Below are 21,397 nucleotides of genomic sequence, written 5' to 3' on the forward strand. Positions count from 1 at the left end.
ATTAAAATTATATAAAAAAAAGCTCTATAGATCTCAATTATGTTATCTTGGATATACAATTATCCAATCATAAATGCAAAACAAAATTCTTGGAAGTTTTATGGGAATTCTTCCTAAGCTGGATGACCACTGTGATATTTGGTAATCAGTATCTTGGCAATTCCCTCCAGTATCTCTGCAAAACTATCCACTGCTCCAGCGTAATCTGTGGAGCAATGTATCACAAACTAGACACACTTTGTCAATGTTGCTATTGACTTCTAGATATTACATCCTTGCTTAAAGGGACCAAAAGAAAACTTTATGATCTGCACAATAGTACAGAGGGTAGTGTGAATTTTTCTGTGATTTTAATAGTTGACAGTTTTATTTGTTAATCTTTCTCATAAACCCTACAATGTGTATATATATAAAAATTATTACTTTAGCTATTGTAGTAATGTAAGAATTTTTTAGAGTTTTATGGGTTCAGGGAGGTGAATAGTTATGATTTCAGTACAGTGAGACACCAGTGCACCTCCATGTAAAGAACCATGGAGCAAGGTGAGTAAAGGCTTACGAGGGCTTTTGATGAAATATTTTTTTGGAAAAACAAAAGTATGGCTAACATGTGGAATGGTTATGAAATTATGGAAAATATGTAGACTCTACAGGAATCTGTGTGGTGTGTGTAGCTGTAGCCGAATGGTCAGGTGCAAGGGTACATAAGTACACATAATTTAAGTGACCAGGGTTTAAGCCCATGACTGCTAAATATGGTGCTGTTTCTTGTATTCTTTTGATCTTGTGAACTCCTCTGACTGTGTGGTCGTCCCAGAGTATAAACAGAAATTTTATTTTATAATGCAAGGAAGCAAGCTTATACAGCATTAGCCAACAAATACTACCCTTTAAATAAATTGCCTAATTCTTCCCTAAATTTATTCACACTACCCACTTTCAGAACACTAGATGGTAGTCTGTTCCAACATTTGATTACTCTCTTGTTGAAAGCAAATCTTTGCATATCTGTCCTGCAGTCATCCTTTTTTAGTTTATGTACCCTAGAGTACATTGTCTAAGAAAAAGCTGGAATTCTTATGCTGGGTGGTTTCCATTGGTGGAGGGGACTCCTTTTTTTTTTTTTTTTTTTTTAGAGCGCTTTCATTTTGAAGAACTATCTTGTAATGTTATAAGAATATCACTATCCCGTGCTACAGTAAAAGGTTCTAATATTTTATTCAGGTTGGTGCCATAGCACATTATTCTTTCACTGTAATTTTATGAAAATTTCTTAGAAAAATCTCAGCCCATGAACATTCAACATTCATTGCTAAGAAGTTTTATAAAATTGTTTATATGCTAATGAGGAAGGCATATCAGCACAAGCAGAAAAGAATGCTTTTAAGTAGATAATGGCCAAAAGTATCTGGATAGCCCCTCCACAAATATTGTATACTGTTAGAAGTCTTTTGCACACATGTATCAGCTCAAATATACCAATATATATCTCATAGGTCAGCCTGTACAGCAGCACATCAGAAGAAAGTGTAGATCACAGATCGGAACTTAGACACTCAATGCGGCATTACAGTTGGATTCCACATGAGTAACTTTTCTGTGCACACAACTGCAACTGATCTGAACCCTGTAAAAATCCAGAGGCAGATTATATGAATATATCATTATTACTAAAAAGAACCACAGATAAAATTTTAAAAAACAAAAAGAATTTGCCATACATATTCTTTAACATTATTTCAAAGAACTTCCTTAGAGTTTAAAGACATGTTTAAAGATGTGGTGTTTGTTTCAGTGCCATTATACATTTGTATCCAGTTTTTGTATGCAAGTACAGTTTTTGTAAATGGTACATTTTACCAATATTTTGTTAAATACAAACTAATGGTAAAAGTATATTTTATACTTGTAAACATGTATACAAACAAATATTTCTAAATCAGTATTGTAAATTTGTCAAAAATATATTTGTCATAAATAGTTTTGCTTCTGTAAAACCTAACTAGATCTGTCTACAGAGTGATCACTGTAGCATTTTTATGTAAGCAAGCATATCCATGCCAATGCTTTGCATCACTAGAGAAACATAAGTTTTTCCAGAGATGAAGAAGTAGGAGATAACAAGCTGGAAGTGCTATAATGTAGTGAGGATAAATTCCATAGGCAATAGAAAGTCATTTGTTAGCTACCCTCTTGGATTCAGGGGATGTACCTATGGATTAGAGATGTGCAAATACATCTCCAGTTCACAAAGGGCGATCAAAATGTGGACATGAATAATTATAGGCCTTTTAGCTTAACTTCTGTTCCTGGGAAAATAATGGCATCTCTGGTTAAAGAAGTAATGCAGAACCATCTACACAGGAATGAAATTATACTGCAGTCACACCATGGATTTGTAAAGGGATGATCTTGTCTGGCCAATCTGACTAGATACTATGATGCAGTAAGAAAGGAACTGGATGCAGAAAATAATTTTGATATCATACACTTAGATTTCAGGAAAGCTTTTGATACTGTTACACATAAAAGACTGTTATAAAAATTGTGGTGTGACATTAAGGGCCAGTTATTGCTCTGGATAAAGGGATAGTTGAGTGGGAGAAGACAGAGTAGTTATTAATGGACACTGATCTTTGTGGAGTAATGTTATTAGTGGGGACCCTGGGGTTCAGTGCTGGGCCCATTGTTGTTTTCTATATTTATTAATGATGGTATATCACACTTAATGTCTAAGTTTGCAGATGATACAAAGATTAGCAGGGTGTTTAATGACCAGGGTAAGCTACTGAAACAAGATCTATAAAAATTGGACAGTTGGGCTGAGAAATGTCAATTGAAGTTTAACATTGACAAATACAAGGCAGTGCATATGGGTAGCAGTAATCCCAGATTAATGTACCAACTATCTGGTATTAAACTCAGGGTAGTGGAAAATGAAGAAGGCTTGGGGAGTCATTGTGCAGTCAGATATCAAGTTCTCTCAACAGTGTAGACAGGCTGCCAGGAGAGCTCATGGGGTTATCATTATTAGCTATATGGTGCAAGGAAGCCGAAGCTTTTGCTGCACAAGCAAAAAAAAAAAAAAAAAAAATCCAATTTACCCAGAGAGAGAGAGAGAGAGAGAGAGAGAGAGAGAGAGAGAGAGAGAGAGAGAGAGAGAGAGAGAGAGAGAGAGAGAGAGAGAGAGAGAGAGAGAGAGAGAGAAGTAGAAGGGAATCACCAAGAAAGAGAAGAATGATGATATCCAGCTTAATGATATACAGAAACTTTGCTAGCAGGGATAAGGAGTTTATTCCACTATACAAGGCAAATGGTTAGGCCACATCTTAAGTACTACATACAGGTCTGGAGGCCTCATGTAAATCTGCTGGAATGGGTGATGCAGATCTATATTAGTGATGGGAACAAAAGGGCAGTCTTAACAAGAAAGGCTTCAGTTCTGCAAATTACAGCATCTGGAGACTAGTTACCTGTGAGTTTTTGATCTCATTACGGTGTTTAATGCTTTGAATGGATTGAGCAAGCTCAATGCTGATAGGATTCTTCCTCTTGCTCAGATTACACATGTGAGGGACATAAATTCAGACTGAGAAAGTAAGGTTGCAGGAGAGATGTGTAGAAGTTTGCCTTCAGCTAGTGGGTGGTTGACTGTTGAAACAAAATTCCATCTGTTGTTGTGGAGGTAAGTAGGTAGTACGAATGAATTTGTCTAGTTCTTCTTTATACAGTCAGTTCTGCAATAACACAGTACATATGTTCCTAAAAATCTCTACATTATGGCATTTCATGCATTAAGAACAACAGGGCTTATGGGAAAAATAGGGATAGGGGCAGAGCACTCAAAAAAAAAAAAAATTAAACCCAATAAAATTGCTAATACAGGTTTAAACATCTTAAATTTCTAATAAATAAATAAATATTGTACAAGTTAGTGCATTTGCATCATTTCTGTACATAGCCAACTATGTAAGTAGTTATAAATTGGCATCATTACGTATATGCCAATTTATAACTACTTATGTAGTTGGCTATGTACAGAAATGATGCAAATGCACTAACTTGTACATTAGTTAAACTATTTACATAGCCTGAGGCTTTCGCCCTAAACTATACTGTAATCTAAATTACTCCACACCATCAGGCATCTCTCATATTGTGGATTTATACTTCGCAATTGTGTTGTCATCATTGCAACACCAGGGTACCTACCTACCTACCCACTGATGAGGAGCCAATAAGCTCTGAAACGGTGCTGTATGGCTGATGGTATCCGCTGAGAATAAGTAACAATAGTCTTCTCATATGGTGAGAAGACTAATGTACTGATTACTTATTCGAGGTAGTGCAATATCAACTCGTTGTGAAGGTATTGACAATATGAGATATACTTAATGATGCCAATTTATAACTACTTATGTACAGAAATGGTGCAAATGCACTAAATACATTAGTTAAACTATTTACATAGCTTGAGGCTTTAGCCCTAAACTATACCGTAATAAATAAATATTACATTAAATATAGCACTATAACATATACATACTAATTAGTATTTCTGTTCATTGACTGTTTTTTTTTTTTGGATTTTTTTTTTTATGGATGTAAAATTTAAAACAGTAAAAAAGATAAGCAATCAATAATGACAAACATGGCATGCACAAATGAGATACACAGTAACAATTTTGCACATTAAAAATAGGAAGCTTAAAAAACAGAAGATTCTGAAAATTTATTTATGTTTTTTATATGGTTGAAGATTTCATGGAAGGGGAAACACATTTCACCATAATAATGTAAAAACTCACAGAATTCCAGTTCACCATAATAATGTAAAAACCCACAGAATTCCAGTTATTGTTATTATCGCAAATGCAGTAAGATAAAGTTTACTACCCATTTATAATTAGATTGCAATAATAGTAAAGCCCAATAAACTGGAACCTGCAAATTGTTTTATGGTAGTGACCTCCAGAAATGTACTCTTCTGTTCACACTATCACGCCTCACAAAATTTCTGTTCAAACTGAAAAATGTGAGCTTCTGAAAACGTGTTTTGGTTTACAATATCTTGTGAATACAGTGAATGACAACAGTATGTTGCCGACCAATACAACTACAGTAAATGGGAAATACAGCTCTCATACATTTGACGTTTGACATTTTTTAAGCTTTGTAAACATGTATGTATTACTGCACAGGTCACTATGTTCGGCTTGGTGCCAAGTTTTGCGTTCACCTGGTGTTACTTGCAGATGAAATCATGCATGAGCCAAAGCGAAAATCACATTATATTCACATTTTTCCCTAATATATCAGTCACATTGGAGCAAATTCGCGTTGCTAAAATGCGTGTTATAGCAGAACTGATATTCAAGGGAGAACTAGATAAATTATTGGAGGGGATGGACAGGTGATGTGGGAAGGTTTTTTTTTTTGGCTGTTTTATAAGCTTGCTTTCTTGCATCATGCATTTGCCACTGCTAATACTGATACTCTTCTCTCACTCATTCCATATACCTTTCACCCACAAAATTGATGCTACTGAATGCTCATGTAAGCAGTGATCATATGTAAGATTACTTGCATTTTGCTAGAATTGTAACTTATTTTTTGCTATATGTCTGCAAATTACAATTTTTGAATATTTATTCTTCAAGGCAATTAAGTATTATCTCTGTTTTCAGGTATATATTAATTAATTCTCTATGTGTTATTAAGAAAGACATTCTGATACAAAACATTTGACTGCTAACATCATATTTCTCTATAAAATAAGATATGGACTCTGTTGACTCCTGAGAACTTGTTTACTGATGCTGGTTGTACTAATGACTGAGAACTTGTTTACTAATGCTAAAGATATTCAGGCATGGAACATTATCTTTACTAATAAATTGAATTGAATTGAAAGTGAAACTGTAACCAAGGAGGTGTCTGAATGGTATATAGTAGAACCCCAGTCATCTAAAACAAATGAGACCAAAGATATTTTGGATAATTGTTTTTTTTTTTAGATAACTGATTCTAAATGCACTCTACCCACATATGAAAGAGAAGCACAGAAAAAAATTAAATGAAAAACAATTACAATAATTGGCATTCGTTACTTAAACATTATATACTATCATGAATTAAATAATGTAAAGAAAAACTCTTATACAGTGTAAATAATTCAAAGTTACTTTATTGAGTGGCTGTGACCTCACTACCCTAATTTTGATAAAAATGTGACATTTCATGGCCCTTGCCACCTAGCATCAGATGTTAGAGTAAGAGAAACAAATTACTATCTGAATGTGCAAGTAGTAAATTTTGAAATTAATCACATACAGGTAATGAAATGTAATTAAATAACAATTAATTAATTTTATAAACTTATTAATTAATTATACTCAAGAAGACCTGATTATTACCAATATTAAATCCTGATTATTAAATCAGATGAATCATTAGCAGGATGCAATCATGCATTCCTTAGTTCAAAGATGAAGAAAGGTGTAGTTGTTAAAGGCATGGGGTTTAATTTCGGAGGAAGGGGACTATGTCAGTTTAAGAAGCTACATGGCCTCTATTAATTTGGCAAATTACAGAGGGAGGGTTAATACGTTAGAATTATGGAATATCTTTAATATTTAATAAAAGACTGTGGGTTTCAATGTACCTTTGAGTAGACAACTTTAAATATATGAAGGCATTGGCCTTTGTTTTTTTCAAGGTACTGCCTATAGACAATACACACAATAAAATTACACTCATGAATTTTAGTTCTCAGGAAGCAAGTTACAACCTGCACTCCCAAACCAATGAAATGCTATCCATCCACCATTAACATAAGAAAAGGTCTGCTGGAGGCTTAGGGCTAAGCTGTTTTATCATTTTAATAGACCTGTCTTTTGGCATATTATTCAAAATATGTTATATGTTTCAGTATTCTCACCTTAGTGGCAGTTAGTACCTTTAGTTGGTTTGGATGAGAGTGTGGGTTGTAACTTGTTTCCTGAGCATGAAAATTCATAAGTGTAAGTTATTTTATTGTGTGTATACATTGGAAGTTAAAAAAAAATAATAATAAAAAAAAAAAGGTAAGTGCCATCTATCTTATATTTAAAGGAATATCATTAAAGCAATAGTCACAGAAGCCATGAATGCATACACTAATGAGCCAAAACATTATGACTAATCGTGTCTCTGTGAGTGGATGCATCCCACAGCACCTAGGAGTGACATCGCTGAGTGGTACAGCATATGAGGTGTGCAATAAAATTTCTGGACTGGTGCTGTTGTGGTCATGTTCAATGAGATTGAAAATAAATGGAAGTGGTATGTTATAGTTCAAACTTCCTAAAACAACTTACTGGGCTATAAAGGAACTCTCTAAAACATACATCCTCAAAACACTGACGATGAAAAATAAAAACAATATGAAAACAGAAGAGACACAAGAAATTAAAAAAATATGGAATGAACATTACCAAACCCTGTTCAAAGGGGATAAGAAAAAATGCTCTTGCCTTAGATAATAGAAGAGATAAAACACCCTCGATAACAAAAGTTCAGAAAGCAATTAGCCAAATGAAAAATGACAAGCCATCTGGAAATGATGGTATCCAAGCAGAACTTTGGAAATTTGGAGGTGATACAATGTTAAAACACCTTTTGGAGGTGATGCAATGTTAAAACACCTCGCACAATTCTTTAATCTAATTTTATTTACAGGTGATATACCAGAAGACTGGAAAAGTGGAATAATAGTACCTATACACAAAAAAAGGAAATAAAGAAAATTGTCAGAATTATAGACCCATTACTCTTTTAAACTATATATATATAAAATATTTATAAGGACCTTACAAATAGGATACTTAAAATATATGAAGAAACAATAAGGGAAGAACAAGCAGGATTTAGAAAAGACAGAACAACAATAGACCAAATTTCTTGGTGATTCTCTCTCTCTCTCTCTCTCTCTCTCTCTCTCTCTCTCTCTCTCTCTCTCTCTCTCTCGGTAACTCAGAAAATTTTTTTTTTTTTTTTTTTTGCCGGTGCAGCAAAAGCCTCAGGCTTCCTTGCACCACATAGCTAATAATAAATATGGCACTGTACAGATCAACCGGGCAGAGATGGGGCAAACCCCTGGTGCTGCTAGACACAAATACACTTTACACTGTACAGATCAACCATCCACCCTACTGTCCTCATCTGGCACCAGTGGATTTCTTCCTTTTTCCCAAGGTAAAAGCTTCCCTCAAAGGAAAGATTTCAGAATGTTGAGGACATAAAGAAAAACATAATTGCCAAAAAGCATTTCTTTGGACTCCTGTGCTCACTCTTTTTGGAAACTTCTAGAATGGTGTAATAAGTGCATTCAATCAGGTGATCATTAGTTTGAATAAAAATAAAATCATTTTTGAGCTCCCTCATTTTCTGTTCTTTTTATTTCACCAGTTGGGGAACTTTATTGTCACATCTTGTATATAGTGACAGCATGGGTAGTGCCAGTCAGTATGAAGTCATTGCAATGTAGAAAGGGAAGGACCTGACAGAGTTTGAATGGGGAATGACAAGGATTGTTATTCCTCAGCAATCATAAGGATTGTCAGCTCTTCGAAGGCCACCACAGTCAAAGTGTGGTGGGAATGCACTGAATAGGGACACAACCACCCAAAGTGCTGGGACAGGGAGACTACCACTTGTTGAGTCAAGATGAACAGAAGTTAGCAAGTGCTGTCTAGTGTACAGGACAACATACAGCTCATGATCACTCAATTGGTAGCAGATAACAACCAGGATGCACAGAGGAATGTTCTGAGGGACCACCCATCAGGTGCTCTTGCAGATATGGAGTAGCTAACCTGTTTGTGCCCATGTTGACCTACCATCATTAATGCAGTGGGCACAGAGCACATTTCCTGGACATTGGATGACTGGAAAAGAGTTGCCTGGTTTGATGAATTAAGTTTCCAGCTCCATCATGTCAATGGGTGCGTGCATATTTAATGATGAGTAGATAAACAGCTGTAACCAGACTGCATAGTTGGACTAAAACAGACCAGGAATAGTGGTATCATGGTTTGGGGAATGTTTTCATGGACATGATTTGGTTCCCTTATCAGCATTGAATACACCCTCACTGCCAGATCCTACCTCAACATTGTTTCCCACCACGTTTTTTCCTACAGGGTGATTGTGTATCCAGATGGCACTGGACTATTTCAAAAAGACAATGCCCTGTGTCACAAGACCTGCATTGTGCAGTTATGGTTCAGAGATCATGTCAAAACATTTTATGTACTCTTCTGGCTACCAAATTTCCCTGACATCAATCCCATTGAATGTTTGTGGGATGCAGCGGAATGCAGGATTTACCAGTCCACACCGGTGCTTTTGCTCCATTGCTGGGACATCCATTTGTCTAAGTCATCCAGGATACCTGAAGACACCTCTGCAGTCTTGTGGAGTTGATGCCACACCAGGCACAAGCGGTTATCACAGAGAAAGGCAGCCCAACATGCTATTAGGTAGGTGGTAGTAGTAGTAGTGGCACCTGATGCAAAAAAGCAAGTGTAGGAGCTTATGCAGCATCAGCCAAAAAAAAAAAAAAAAAAAATCACACCATACCCTCCAATTGCCTGTCCAGTTCCTCCTTAAATTTATTTAACCTATCAACTTCCACAACGACAGATGGAAGTTTGTTCCAGCAATTAACCACCCGCTGGCTAAAGGCAAATTTCCGCACATCTATTCTACATCTATCCTTTCTTAATTTGAACTTATGTCCCCGTAGGTTCGTATTCTGAACAAGTGGGAGGATCCCATCAGAATTCAGCGTGCTCAACCCATTCAAGGCCTTATAGACCTCAATCAGATCACCGCGCAGGTGCCTAGTCTCCAGCCACTGCAATTTGCAGAACTTAAGCCTCTCTTGGTAAGAGGATCCCTTCATTCCCCTCACCAATCGTGTTGCTCTTCTCTGTACACGCTCAAGCAAATCTACATCCTTCCTAAAATGAGGCCTCCAGACCTGTATGCGGTACTCAAGGCGTGGCCTGACCATTGCCTTATACAGAGGGACAATCACCTCCTTTTCCCTGCTAGCAAAATTCCTATATATCATTGACAAAACCCCATGACCTGCCCTAGCAGCCTGTCTACATTGCTCAGAAAACTTCATATCTGACTGCACAATTACTCCCAGGTCTTTTTCATTTTCTACCACCTTAAGTGTAGTACCACACAGTTGGTACGTTTCTCTGGGGTTATTGGTTATAATGTTTTGCATTCACTGGTTCATGCATTCACTCATGCCAAGATGAATGACTATAGAACTAGCCAGACTAATAAAACAGAAAAAAAGATGGTAAGATGGCACCTGAAATTACAGAATGGTGAAAAGTACTGAAGCTTATGACCACTGCAAGTTTATCTGTAATAGTACCTACAGAAAAGGTGAAGTTGGCAAAGGATGAGTAAGAGAAATTACTATCTAAGAGAGCAAAAAATGAGAAGTAAAACACACTGTACATAGAAGAGATATATGGTATGGAGGATTGGATAAGTTGAAAATACCATGGACCATGAAATGGGAGGTTTTTTTTTTTTTTTTTGGCTGATCTTGAATAAGCTTACTTTCCTGCATATTTTGCCAATGCTAATGCTAATACCAAATTTTCCAGTGCAGGGGTATACTTCACTTCTTTCACAAACAAGTGGCAAAACAGGAGGAAATTTAAAGACAAAAGTAATTATTCATTAAATTTTTTAGATTCTGAACAAATTTCATAAACAGAGAACAAGGAAAGGTATTCGATCACCAATACTATACTACACTACACTACACTACACTCTCAAACGACAGAATTCATGTGATACCTGTCTCCTGACAAACCCACAGCTTGGCAGGTATACATGTACACTGCATTCCTGTAGATGGTAATTTGATGTCAGTATGGATAAATCAACAAGGAACTGTTCAGGCTGTTGGACAGTTGGTAATGTCTGAGGCATATTCAACTGTCACACCTTGGGACCTCTGGTATGTCTAGACACATCTCTGAATGGTCCAGGTGACTTGTCCATCCTTGCAGACTATCTGCATCCCTTTGTGGTCATCGTGCACCTCCCACAGAGCCGTGGGGACTAGAACATGGTTCGAAGAGTATTCCACAGATTTTACCACCATTCAATGGCCTCTCCATTCACTGGGCATGAACCCTGTGGAATATCTTTGAGATGCTCTTAGGGTTGAATTTGAAAGTGTGTGCAATTCTGCCCAGACACAATAGGATAGAGTATATGATGAGAGCCTTGTCAATCAATTCGGCCCTAGAGAGATTGTGCAAGGCTCAAAGGGTAGAATTTTTCTCAGCCTAGTCTGTGCTTATTAACAGGAGAGACTGCTTCTACAGGGATAGGATACACTTAAATAGAAAGGGTGCAAGAATATTTGCTGATGCTATAGAGGCAGCATTAGGTGGGTCGGAAAATTACTAGATTGGGGGATACATGGACTAACAGATTAACAGTAGCCACTGGCAGAGGTGAAAGTGATTCTTGCACTGCTTCTATTGGAATGAGCAGCAGCCTGGAAAACAAGATGCAGGGATTTCAGAAACTGCTTTCAATTTCTAAAAGCAGTTTCTGAAATCCATTGTGGTACAAGTAAACACATGGGTTGTGTTAGGGTAGCTAAGAATAGGAACAGGTGCATGTATACTTGTGTGTACACCAATGCTAGGAGTTTGGTAAATGAATTTGAGGTGTTGGTCAAAACATCAAAGGCAGATATTGTTGGGATATCAGAGATGTGATGCCACACAGATATAAGAAATGCAGAACTGGAATTTGGGGAGTACAATGTGTACAGAAAGGATAGGAAGGGAGGAGGGGTTATGCTATTAGTTAAGAAACACATAAAATCCAAGGAATTCAAGAAGGATGTAGAGCTGCTGGAACGAGTACAGAGAAGGGCAACAAAATTAGTGAATGGAACAAAGGGGTGCTCTTACGAAGAAAGGCTTAAGTTTTGCAAATTACAGTGTCTGGAGACTAGGCACCAGCGAGGTGATCTGATAGAGGTGTATAAAGCCTTGAATGGTTTGAGCATGCTCAATGCTGATGGGATTCTTCCTCTCACTCAGAATAATCACCTGAGAGGGCATAAATTCAAATTGAGGAAGGACGGATGTAGGATAGATGTGCGGAAATTTGCCTTTAGCCAGCGGGTGGTTGGTTGGTGGAACAGACTTCCATCCCTTGTCGTGGAAGTTGATAGCCTAAATAAGTTTAAGGCTCAGCTGGACAGGTATTTCAAACGAACAGAGGGGTGAAGGGAAAGTGTTTTTTTTTTTTTTTTTTTTTGGGCTGATGCTGCATAAGCTTGCTTTTTTGCATCAAATGCCTTTACTAATGCTAAGTGCAGCCAGTCCACATTGCTGGACAGTGCAGTGTCGAGTCAGTTTAGTGGAACATAAGCACTGAAGATCAAAATGGAGAGGAGTGTGTTATAGGCCTAATGACTCTAATGAGTATAATAAAAAAACTGTACAGGGAAATAGAGTGGGCCAGTAAATCACAGTCTTAGAATGGTGGATTTTAATTTCCCGGATACTGACTGGAATTTGTCAGTTGGTCACTCACACACTAGCAAGGCTTTTGTGGATTTATTGGATGATTGTTTTCTACATCAGCATGTTCGGGAGGCAACTATAGGGAGTAATACTCTTGACCTGATTATCAGTAGTGATTCTTCATGCATTAAGAATTTACAGATAAAGGAACCACTAAATTCCTTTATCTGCAAATTCTTAATGTGATCTTATCTGCAAGATCACAGTGAGCACACTGTGATCACTCACTAGGTGGCAGTGATAACAGTGTGCTGAAGTGGGATTTACTCAAAGAGGTAACTACCATCAAGGGTAAAGGGAAGGGTTTTTGCTTTTGTAAAAGCGACTATGGTGGTCTGAGACAGTATTTAAATTCTATATGGTGGGACCAACTGATGATGTTGCCAACAGCAAATTCAAAATGGGAGGCATTCAAAAGAATTAATCTTGGAAGCTACTAGACTTGTCATAACAACTATGAAATATTGTTCAAGGTTTAGGCCTAACTGGATGTCAGATGAACTAATGAGATGGAATGCATGGGACACATATAAATTAATGGGTGACATGGAAGCCTATGATAGATATAAGCTAGTCTGTAACCAAGTCACAAAGGAGATTATGCAGGCAAAGGCACATTATGAGAAATCTTTGGCAAAGGATGCAAAGAAAAACAGTAAAGAGCTCTTTACCTATGTAAACTCTAGAAGGAAGAGGATGAATCTAATTTTTTTTTTTTTTTTAATGTAAATCCCAAACACGAGAGGTATTAGAACCTATAGTACTTAGTACTGTGCTTGGGTTGGAGGTTGAGAAGACGAAAGAAGACATTTGTTGACACTGGACTTGAACTTCTGTAGACTGTAATTTTCAGGAAATACTTATGAAGGAAGGTTGTTCCAGAAAACGGCAGTCGAATGAATAAACGAGGAAGATGAAAAGTTGGTTCTGTGAGTTTGAAGTTGGACAGTAAATGGATGTTGGCTGGTGGCGGCACATGTTTGGACTGTTTTGAAAGAGAGAGTGGGAATTATAGAAGCCAATTCAGAAGAACAGTGCCCATGGAAGTATCTGTAGAAGAGGCATGCAGCAGAAACAGTTCGTCTATGAGACAGTGAGTGGAGAGACTCTGTTGGAGATGAATCATTAATTAACGCAACTGCCCTCTTCTGAATGGAATCAAGAAGCCTGAGAGAGGTTTTGGGGGGAACCACTCCAGATGTTGGAACAATATTCCATGGCAGGGCGGATTTGCGATTTATACAGAGTGAGCAGCTGTTTGGAAGATAAGTAATGCCGAGAGTGAAAGAGAAAACCAAGTTTTTTAGATGCAGAGAAAGCAATATTTGTAATGTGCTTGTGCCAAGAGAGAGATTAGAAGTCAGGGATTACCCTGACTTCTAATCTCTCTGAGATATATCATTTTGCCTAGAAACAGAGTGTCACTAAAGATAAGCATAGGAGCAGAAGAATCCTTTTCGCGAGATATAAGACAAGACTGAGTTTTAGAAGGATTTAAATCAACTAAGTTGTCTTTGCCCCACTGGAGAATTACATGGAGATCGGCATTTAAGGAATTGGTAGAAGATTTTTGAGAAGTTGAAGCTGATTGAGCAGGGCAAGGTTTCTCAAAATGGAAAGTGGAATTCAATGTGATATCATTGGCAAAACTATGGATAGGATTTCCAGTCAATGGAAGGTCATTAATATACAAGAGGAAAAGAGTAGGGGAAAGAACTAAACCTTGGGGGACACTGGCATTAGTGGAGAAGTTAGAAGACAGAGGGCCATCTACCATCACCCCTCAGTGAGCACTCAGAGAGAAAACTAGATAACCAATTACTAAAAACAGTTGGCAAACCATAAGATGGAAGCTTGTTTAGAAGACCTTTATGCAAAACACGATCGAAAGTCTTTGAAATGTCAAGAGCAACTACTTGGGTTTCCCCAAACCTTTCCATTGAATTAGTCCATAAATGGGTAACATAAGCCAGAATATCACCAGTAGATCGACACTGATGGAACCCATACTGGCAATCATTGATCAGACGGAAGGTTTCTAGGTAGTTTAAGAGTTGGCAGTTAATTGATTTCTCCATTACTTTAGAAAGAGTAGAAGTAATTGCAATTGGACAATAATTGGATGGGAGGGATTTGTCACCCTTTTTAGGAAATGGCTGGATAAGAGCAAATTTCCAAGCAGAAGGAAAAACACCTTTGGAATAAGGAAGTGAAAAAAGGCAGCAAAGAATAGGAGTAAGTTCAGGAGTACAGATTTTGGGAACAATTGGAGAAATACCATCGGGACCTGGAGCTTTCTTAGCAACAAGATTCATCAAAATTGTTCTGACATCCTTTTGACGGAAGACCACAGGAGGCATTGAATGGTGCGTGTTGGGAATGGTGGAAGGTGTGTTTTACCAAGATCATTAATACATGAGTTGGAAGAAAAATGGGATGCTAGCAGGTCAGCTTTATCCTTGGCTGAAGTGACCACAGAACCATCTGGTTTGGACAAAGGTAGGAGCAGAGATGGGCAAAAGTTGTGGTCAATAGCTTTGGCAAGAGACCAGAATGCTTGGCTACAATTAGGGCAAGAAGCAAGTTTTCTACTTTCAGCCTGTTCAAACTCTAGTTTGGACTGATTAATAATTGCTTTACAATTGTTGCAAGCTTTGGTGTAGGCAGAAAATGAAACTGAAGAGTTAGAAACGGGCCAATTACAATATGCAACATTCCTCTCTTGAGCAGCCGTAGCACATTTATTGGAAAACCAAGGTTTAGATAGAGGGTGAGATTTTAAAGTGGAGTTTCGGATAAAGGATTCCATTCCTGCAAGAATAATTTCACTGACAAGATCTGAGCAAATGTTGACATCAGAAGTTTTGAAACAATAATCTGACCAAGGAAAAGAAATCTCGCAGGTCATCCCATTTTGCATTCTTGTAATGCCAAACAACACGAGGTTGTGAATAGCCATGAGATAAAGGCTCCATTGGAGAAGACACAATCACCAGGTTGTGATCGCAAGTGCCTAAAGGACCTCTCACTTTGACCGTGTACTTAGAAGGGTTGTTTGTGAGAAAAAGATCAAGCATGTTGGCTGTATGATTAGGATTGTCCAGTATTCTTGTAGGTGAATGAACAATCTGTGCAAGGTCATTAGTAATTACAAAAGCCTCAGCATCTCGACCAGCTGGGTCGGTGTGACTAGAAAACAGAAGCCAGCTGTAGGTGTGAACATTAAAATCACCACGGAATATTACCTCACTGTTAGGAAAGTTGGATTGGAGAAAGTCAAGTTGCAAAGAGAGGAAGTCAAAGAGGTCCAAGTGATTAGTGGAGTTGGGAGAATGGTAGAGACAACAGATGAATTTGACACAATGAGGTAGAGAGATTTTAAGCCAGAGAAGATCAAAGAGAGAAGATTCCAAATTGCCAAGTCTCTGACAGGGAATATCAGAATGTACATATGCACAAGTACCACCTTTGAGGTGAAAGGAATCATACAGCGAATAATTTGGGCATCTGAGATGAGCAGTATTTGAATCAACCAATAACTGAGTTTCTGTTAGAAAACGTACAGGGTTTGGCAGACTGCAAGTGGAAATGGACATTGTTGAGATTAGAATTGAGACCACGTATATTTGAGATTAGAATTGAGATCATTTAGATTGATCCACTGGATATTGAGGGTTCAACTGTTGATGATCCTGCTCAGGTGGCTAAAAAACTAAATGAGTATTTTGCATCTACATTCACACATGGGAAATGTAGGGGGGGATGCCAGAGGTGAATTAAATTCTGGTAGTGAACTAGATGATTTCTTAATAACTGAGAGGAAAGTCGAGGAGAAATTGTTGAAGACAAACATAAAAAAGGCACCAGGGGTGGATGGGATCTATTCAGCTATATTAAAGGAGGCAGCAAAGGAAGTAAGCAAACCCTTAGCCATAATTATGAGAGCTTCCTTGGACTCAGTGGAGGTATCCATGGACTGTAGATGTGCAACTGTAATCCCAATTCACAAAGGAGGATCAAAGGGCGACATGTAATTACAGACCTGTTCACAAGGCTGAGCTTTTATTCCTGTGATGCAGTTCACTTGCTCCCATTAAGGAAAGTAATCTTATTTCAACATTCAGTGTGGTTAGTAAAGAGAATACTGTAAAAAACAAAAGTGATAAGTTCTTATCCTTCTGTTGGGAAGGCAAATTTTCCTCATGAAGAAGTTATTTACAATTTTTGAATTATAAAGGCTGCCTTAAAAAAAGTTAGATAGAATTAAAAACGATTACACTTTTAATTATTGAAAAAAAATAACAATATAACAATAATTACTTCTTTATTGGTTTATCACAGAAAGCAAGCTCAGCAACTGGAATAATAACTTGTCCAAGAAATTCATCTAATCCAAAGATATTGCAATGGAAAACTGTCAAGACTATGTTACTGTTGTTATCAAGTGATCTAAGAAAGAAAAAAAAAAAAAGAGAGAGAGTTAAAGAAAATTATCATGAGAAATACACAAAATTCGGAATGAGTCATATATCAGTTTATTTAGAAATAATATGTACATTTTAAATCCCAAAGTCAAATTGATGCCCATATTGCTTTATTAATATCAATATCATATTTACATGATGTTTATGCCTTTAAATAATTTTTCAAAGTCAAATTTTCAATAATTTTCTAAGTAAACTAACACAGAACATTAATAATTATTTTTACTTAAGCACTTTTGTTAATATATCACAATATAATTAAAAATTTTTTTTTTATTTCTTTCATTTAATTTTTCTTGCAAATTACTGTTAATTATGAAACACAAACTTATCTGGCATACATGTATCGTTTATATCTGGTATGCACGTATCTTTTATATCTGGTATGCACGTATCTTTTATAGTTGGTATGCATGTATGCATTTATATCTTGTATGCATGTATCTTAGGGTAATAAAACCCCTTTAGTGGTTTTATTAACCTAATAAAATTAGGGTAATTTAGGGTTTTATTAACCTAATAAAATTAGGGTAATTAATCCCCTAAAGGGATTTTATTACCCTAAGATACATGCATGCCAGATATAAATACATACATGCATACCCCTTTAGGGGTTTGCATGTATGCATTTATATTTTGGGTAATAAAATATGCATTTATATTTTGTTTTGGGTAATAAAACCCCTTTAGGGGTTTCATTACCCAAATTAGGATATTTACTACTAAGAATTTGAGTAATAAAACCCCTTTAGGGGTTTCATTACTCAAATTCTTAGTAGTAAATATCCTAAAACATACTAAATATCACAATTAATTTTTTGTAATATAATGCCCCACACACCTGGTGATTCTTAAATTTTCTGTTCCTGTTGAACCCAACAAAACTCAGAGTAGTGCACCTCATCCTAGGATAGATTCGTGGCTGAGCAACATTATAATACAGTATTCCAATTGATGCATAGCAGATTTGTACCAAATGAGACAGTGAACTGAATTTCGTCCCAAGAATTGGACCTGGGTTAGCAAGTTCTCCACCCATGGCACATAATAGAGCCAGCAGCATGATTACACCCCAGCTAATGACTGGGAGGGGATCAGCAAAGGTGAAACCCATCCCATTCAAAAACAAGGTGAACAGGAGTCTGCAGTTGGCCTACCCAAGTCAGAATGGAGTGCAGGTGAGAGTGCAGCTACAGGCATACAGAGTAGGTGAGCATGGAGAGAGAGAGAGAGAGAGAGAGAGAGAGAGAGAAAGAGAGAGAGAGAGAGAGAGAGAGGGGGGGGTTTGAAGTAGATATCTTGCCCCTGGAAAATTTCCAGTTCCATGCAAAAGTAGTTTCTTCTAGGTGCTGAGCTGCAACATAACATTAGAATCCAGTTTTCCTAGAGGAACCCTGGATCCTCTGGGGGTCATCAGTCAATGGAGATTATTCTACTCATTATCCTATTATTCTGCCCTCCCAGTATGGGATTGCACTTTACTGAATCTGAGTTCAGCAACGTGTAATCCCACACTGGGGCTTTAGAAGGAAAAGTCCTAGTTGGAAGAGAGATTGCACACACAGGAAGGTCAAATGAAATGGATCCAACCCTGGGTGGCTAAGCAAAGATAATTCTATAATATGAAAAGAATCCAACATCATCAGCTTGTATTTCCCCCATCCTCAATGGGATATGGAGATCAACAGAAATCCTAGTTTGTCCTGAATTTGGAAAAGAGCACAAGATCTGAGGTACAAACTGGTGGCCATTGAGAATCAAAGCACTCCTCTTGAAGGCTGCAATGTTAAAGGTGACAAAGGCTGGGTAGTTAAGTCTTGTGCTGAGGAGGGTTTGCTTAGATTTTCTGGGCAAGGTGGCCTGTAGTGGTATCCATAGTTGTGGAGGTGGGCAGTTTGAATAAATTTAAGGAAGGTTTGGGCAAATTATTCGAAGGAATGGGGAATTGTGTTTTTTTCATGGTATTATTCCCTTTTCTTCCTTGCATATTGTACAGGAAGTAACTATTGTGTTACTTCCTATACAAGAGTTTATTATTACCAATAAAGTTAAAAAAGCAATTATAGCCTGAAAGATTTCAATTCACTGTCATTCCACCCAACATACTTCAAAATAGATTAAGTTTATTAAGCTTACAGTCAAGGGTCATTCACATTTGAATCTGTTACATTAAAATGGTATCAAAAAAATGGAGTTGTTCAATGCATGTAACCAATGGAAGTTTCTACAACAAGCAATTTAAACAATGAAACAAGAGAGCATGAAAGGGAGATGCTCTCTTGTTACACACCTTGTTACAAGATGTGCAACAAGGAAGCATGGCATGAGCTCTACTTTTCATGATAGTTTCTTCACATGCGTAATTATTTGTCATGTCGGCTAACAATGAAAAATTACTCAAAAGCTGTTAGTTCAAGCATCAGTGTTTGTGGACTATTCCTGTATCATGTTTTTTTTTTGTTTTTTTTTTTAAGAACAAACAGCAAATATGCACTTTCTTTTGTAGCATTCTTTTTAGTTCAGTTGAATTTTAATTTATCTTTCACTCTTCGTCATACTATCAACTTGTGAAAGAGGCAAGTTACATATAATTAAATAAAGCTTCTGGTTCTGAGAAATTTTAGAGAAAATTGTTCAAGCTACAGAAAATGTATATAATTATTGTCATATGGTTGGTTCAATAGCATTGAATCATATGCAGCTGTAGGGAAAGCGCACAAAATTTGCATAGTCATTCACTTTAAATAAGTAGTATACCACTGTTTATTCTCAGTTGAGTGCCACCACACAGATGGCACTGTTTCGGGGATTGTTTGGTGGTTAGCATTTGATGCCAATCTGGTTGCATTCATTATAGCTACATATAATCTAATGATATTGAACTAATCATATAATAGTTATAAAGCTGTTAATATTTTGAAATATATTCAATGTTATGTTTAGAAATAAAAGTAGATTTTGGAATGCAGTCCCCCTTCTCTGATTCCTCACCATTTATATTAGACTCGTTCCTTAATTATTTAGATTTAATTTGGCTTCAAAGTTTCATTTAAAAAACCCAGTGTATCATTAGTGTAGAGAATTTGCATTCGTTTTTTTAATTATAAACTATTCTGATGTATAATTTATGAAATTTATATTTTACTTTATCTTAGCTCAATTCTCAAGTTTAATTCTACTGCAATGCATGAATGTGCATGTATGAAATGTAAACTAAGCTTAAACATGTGTCACAACTGTAAATGTTAGTGATTTAATGAAACTGTTAGGTGAATTTATAATGCAAAGTTTATTCAAAGCATATAGTCTGATAGAAAAATATTTTACTTACCTGGATATAGTTTTGATAATCCTTTCTGCATGAATCTTCAGCGATTTATGCAGTATAACTCATAACGTAGTAAACTGTAGTTAGTTTTGCTTTGAATTGTGTTAGTACATCAACAAGGGAATAGAAAGTGCTGCATGTATCTGTATTAAAGAAACTTAGAATATTGTATATATTGTGTTGGAAACAGCTAAGTATGTTAGCTAAAAATCAAAAGGGAAAATCTAGAGAAGAAGAAATATCAAGGGTAAAACATATAGTTTCTGTGAATTTTATATTGAATTTTCTCAGAATGCTGAGGAAATATAATCTTTATTTGTGCACAATTAAAATTGATGTGTTTAAACAGTTTAAAGAAAGAAAATATGGTTTGTACAAATAAATTACATAATACATATACTTCATCAGCATCATTGGAACTTTCATTTCTGTCTAGATCTAAGTAGAGATGAGATGAATTTACTGTTCTTTAGTTAATTTTAAGGAGGAAGTACAGAGCATTTTTGTTGCATTCATAATAATTCTTTGATAAGAATTCAACAAAACTAATATGATATGAATGCAACAAAGAATTGTTATGGATATCCAATTCAGGAACTGGACATCCAAAAAATTCTTTGATACTATTGTACAAACAAATGTCCAGTGTTATCTGAACTGTTATGGATGCAGAAAATTGAACATTTGTTGTACAAACATTAAGTTTGGATGGAAGAATATAAATTTATGTTATGGAAGAATATAAAGGCATGCTGAAATTAATGTTCTGTAAAGAAAAGAGTTAACAATGAAACAAGTCAATAATTAAAAAAGTTAACTTAGATTTAATATTTACAATTTATGTACAAGTGATTCATAACTTGAATAACATGCATACTATACTTTATTTACTTAAGTCATTTGGTGTATTCTATGATAATGTTTATGTTTTTGCCCATATATTTGCATCCAATAGT

At 36.4% G+C, this 21,397-nt stretch overlaps 1 protein-coding gene across 1 annotated transcript in view; it reads right to left on the minus strand.

Annotated features, from left to right (window-relative positions):
• The window catches only part of Rip11 (Rab11 interacting protein), a 175,569-nt gene that overhangs the window by 94,562 nt on the left and 59,610 nt on the right, over window positions 1-21,397 (minus strand). Inside the window, exon 4 of the mRNA XM_090386503.1 lies at window positions 16,950-17,078. Coding sequence (XP_090242629.1) covers window positions 16,950-17,078 — 129 coding nt within the window. The remainder of the gene's footprint in view (window positions 1-16,949; window positions 17,079-21,397) is intronic.

Source organism: Mastigoproctus giganteus, chromosome 12, assembly GCF_048544385.1.
Source record: "Mastigoproctus giganteus isolate SK-2022 chromosome 12, ASM4854438v1, whole genome shotgun sequence".
Classification (NCBI taxonomy): Eukaryota; Metazoa; Arthropoda; class Arachnida; order Uropygi; family Thelyphonidae; genus Mastigoproctus; species Mastigoproctus giganteus.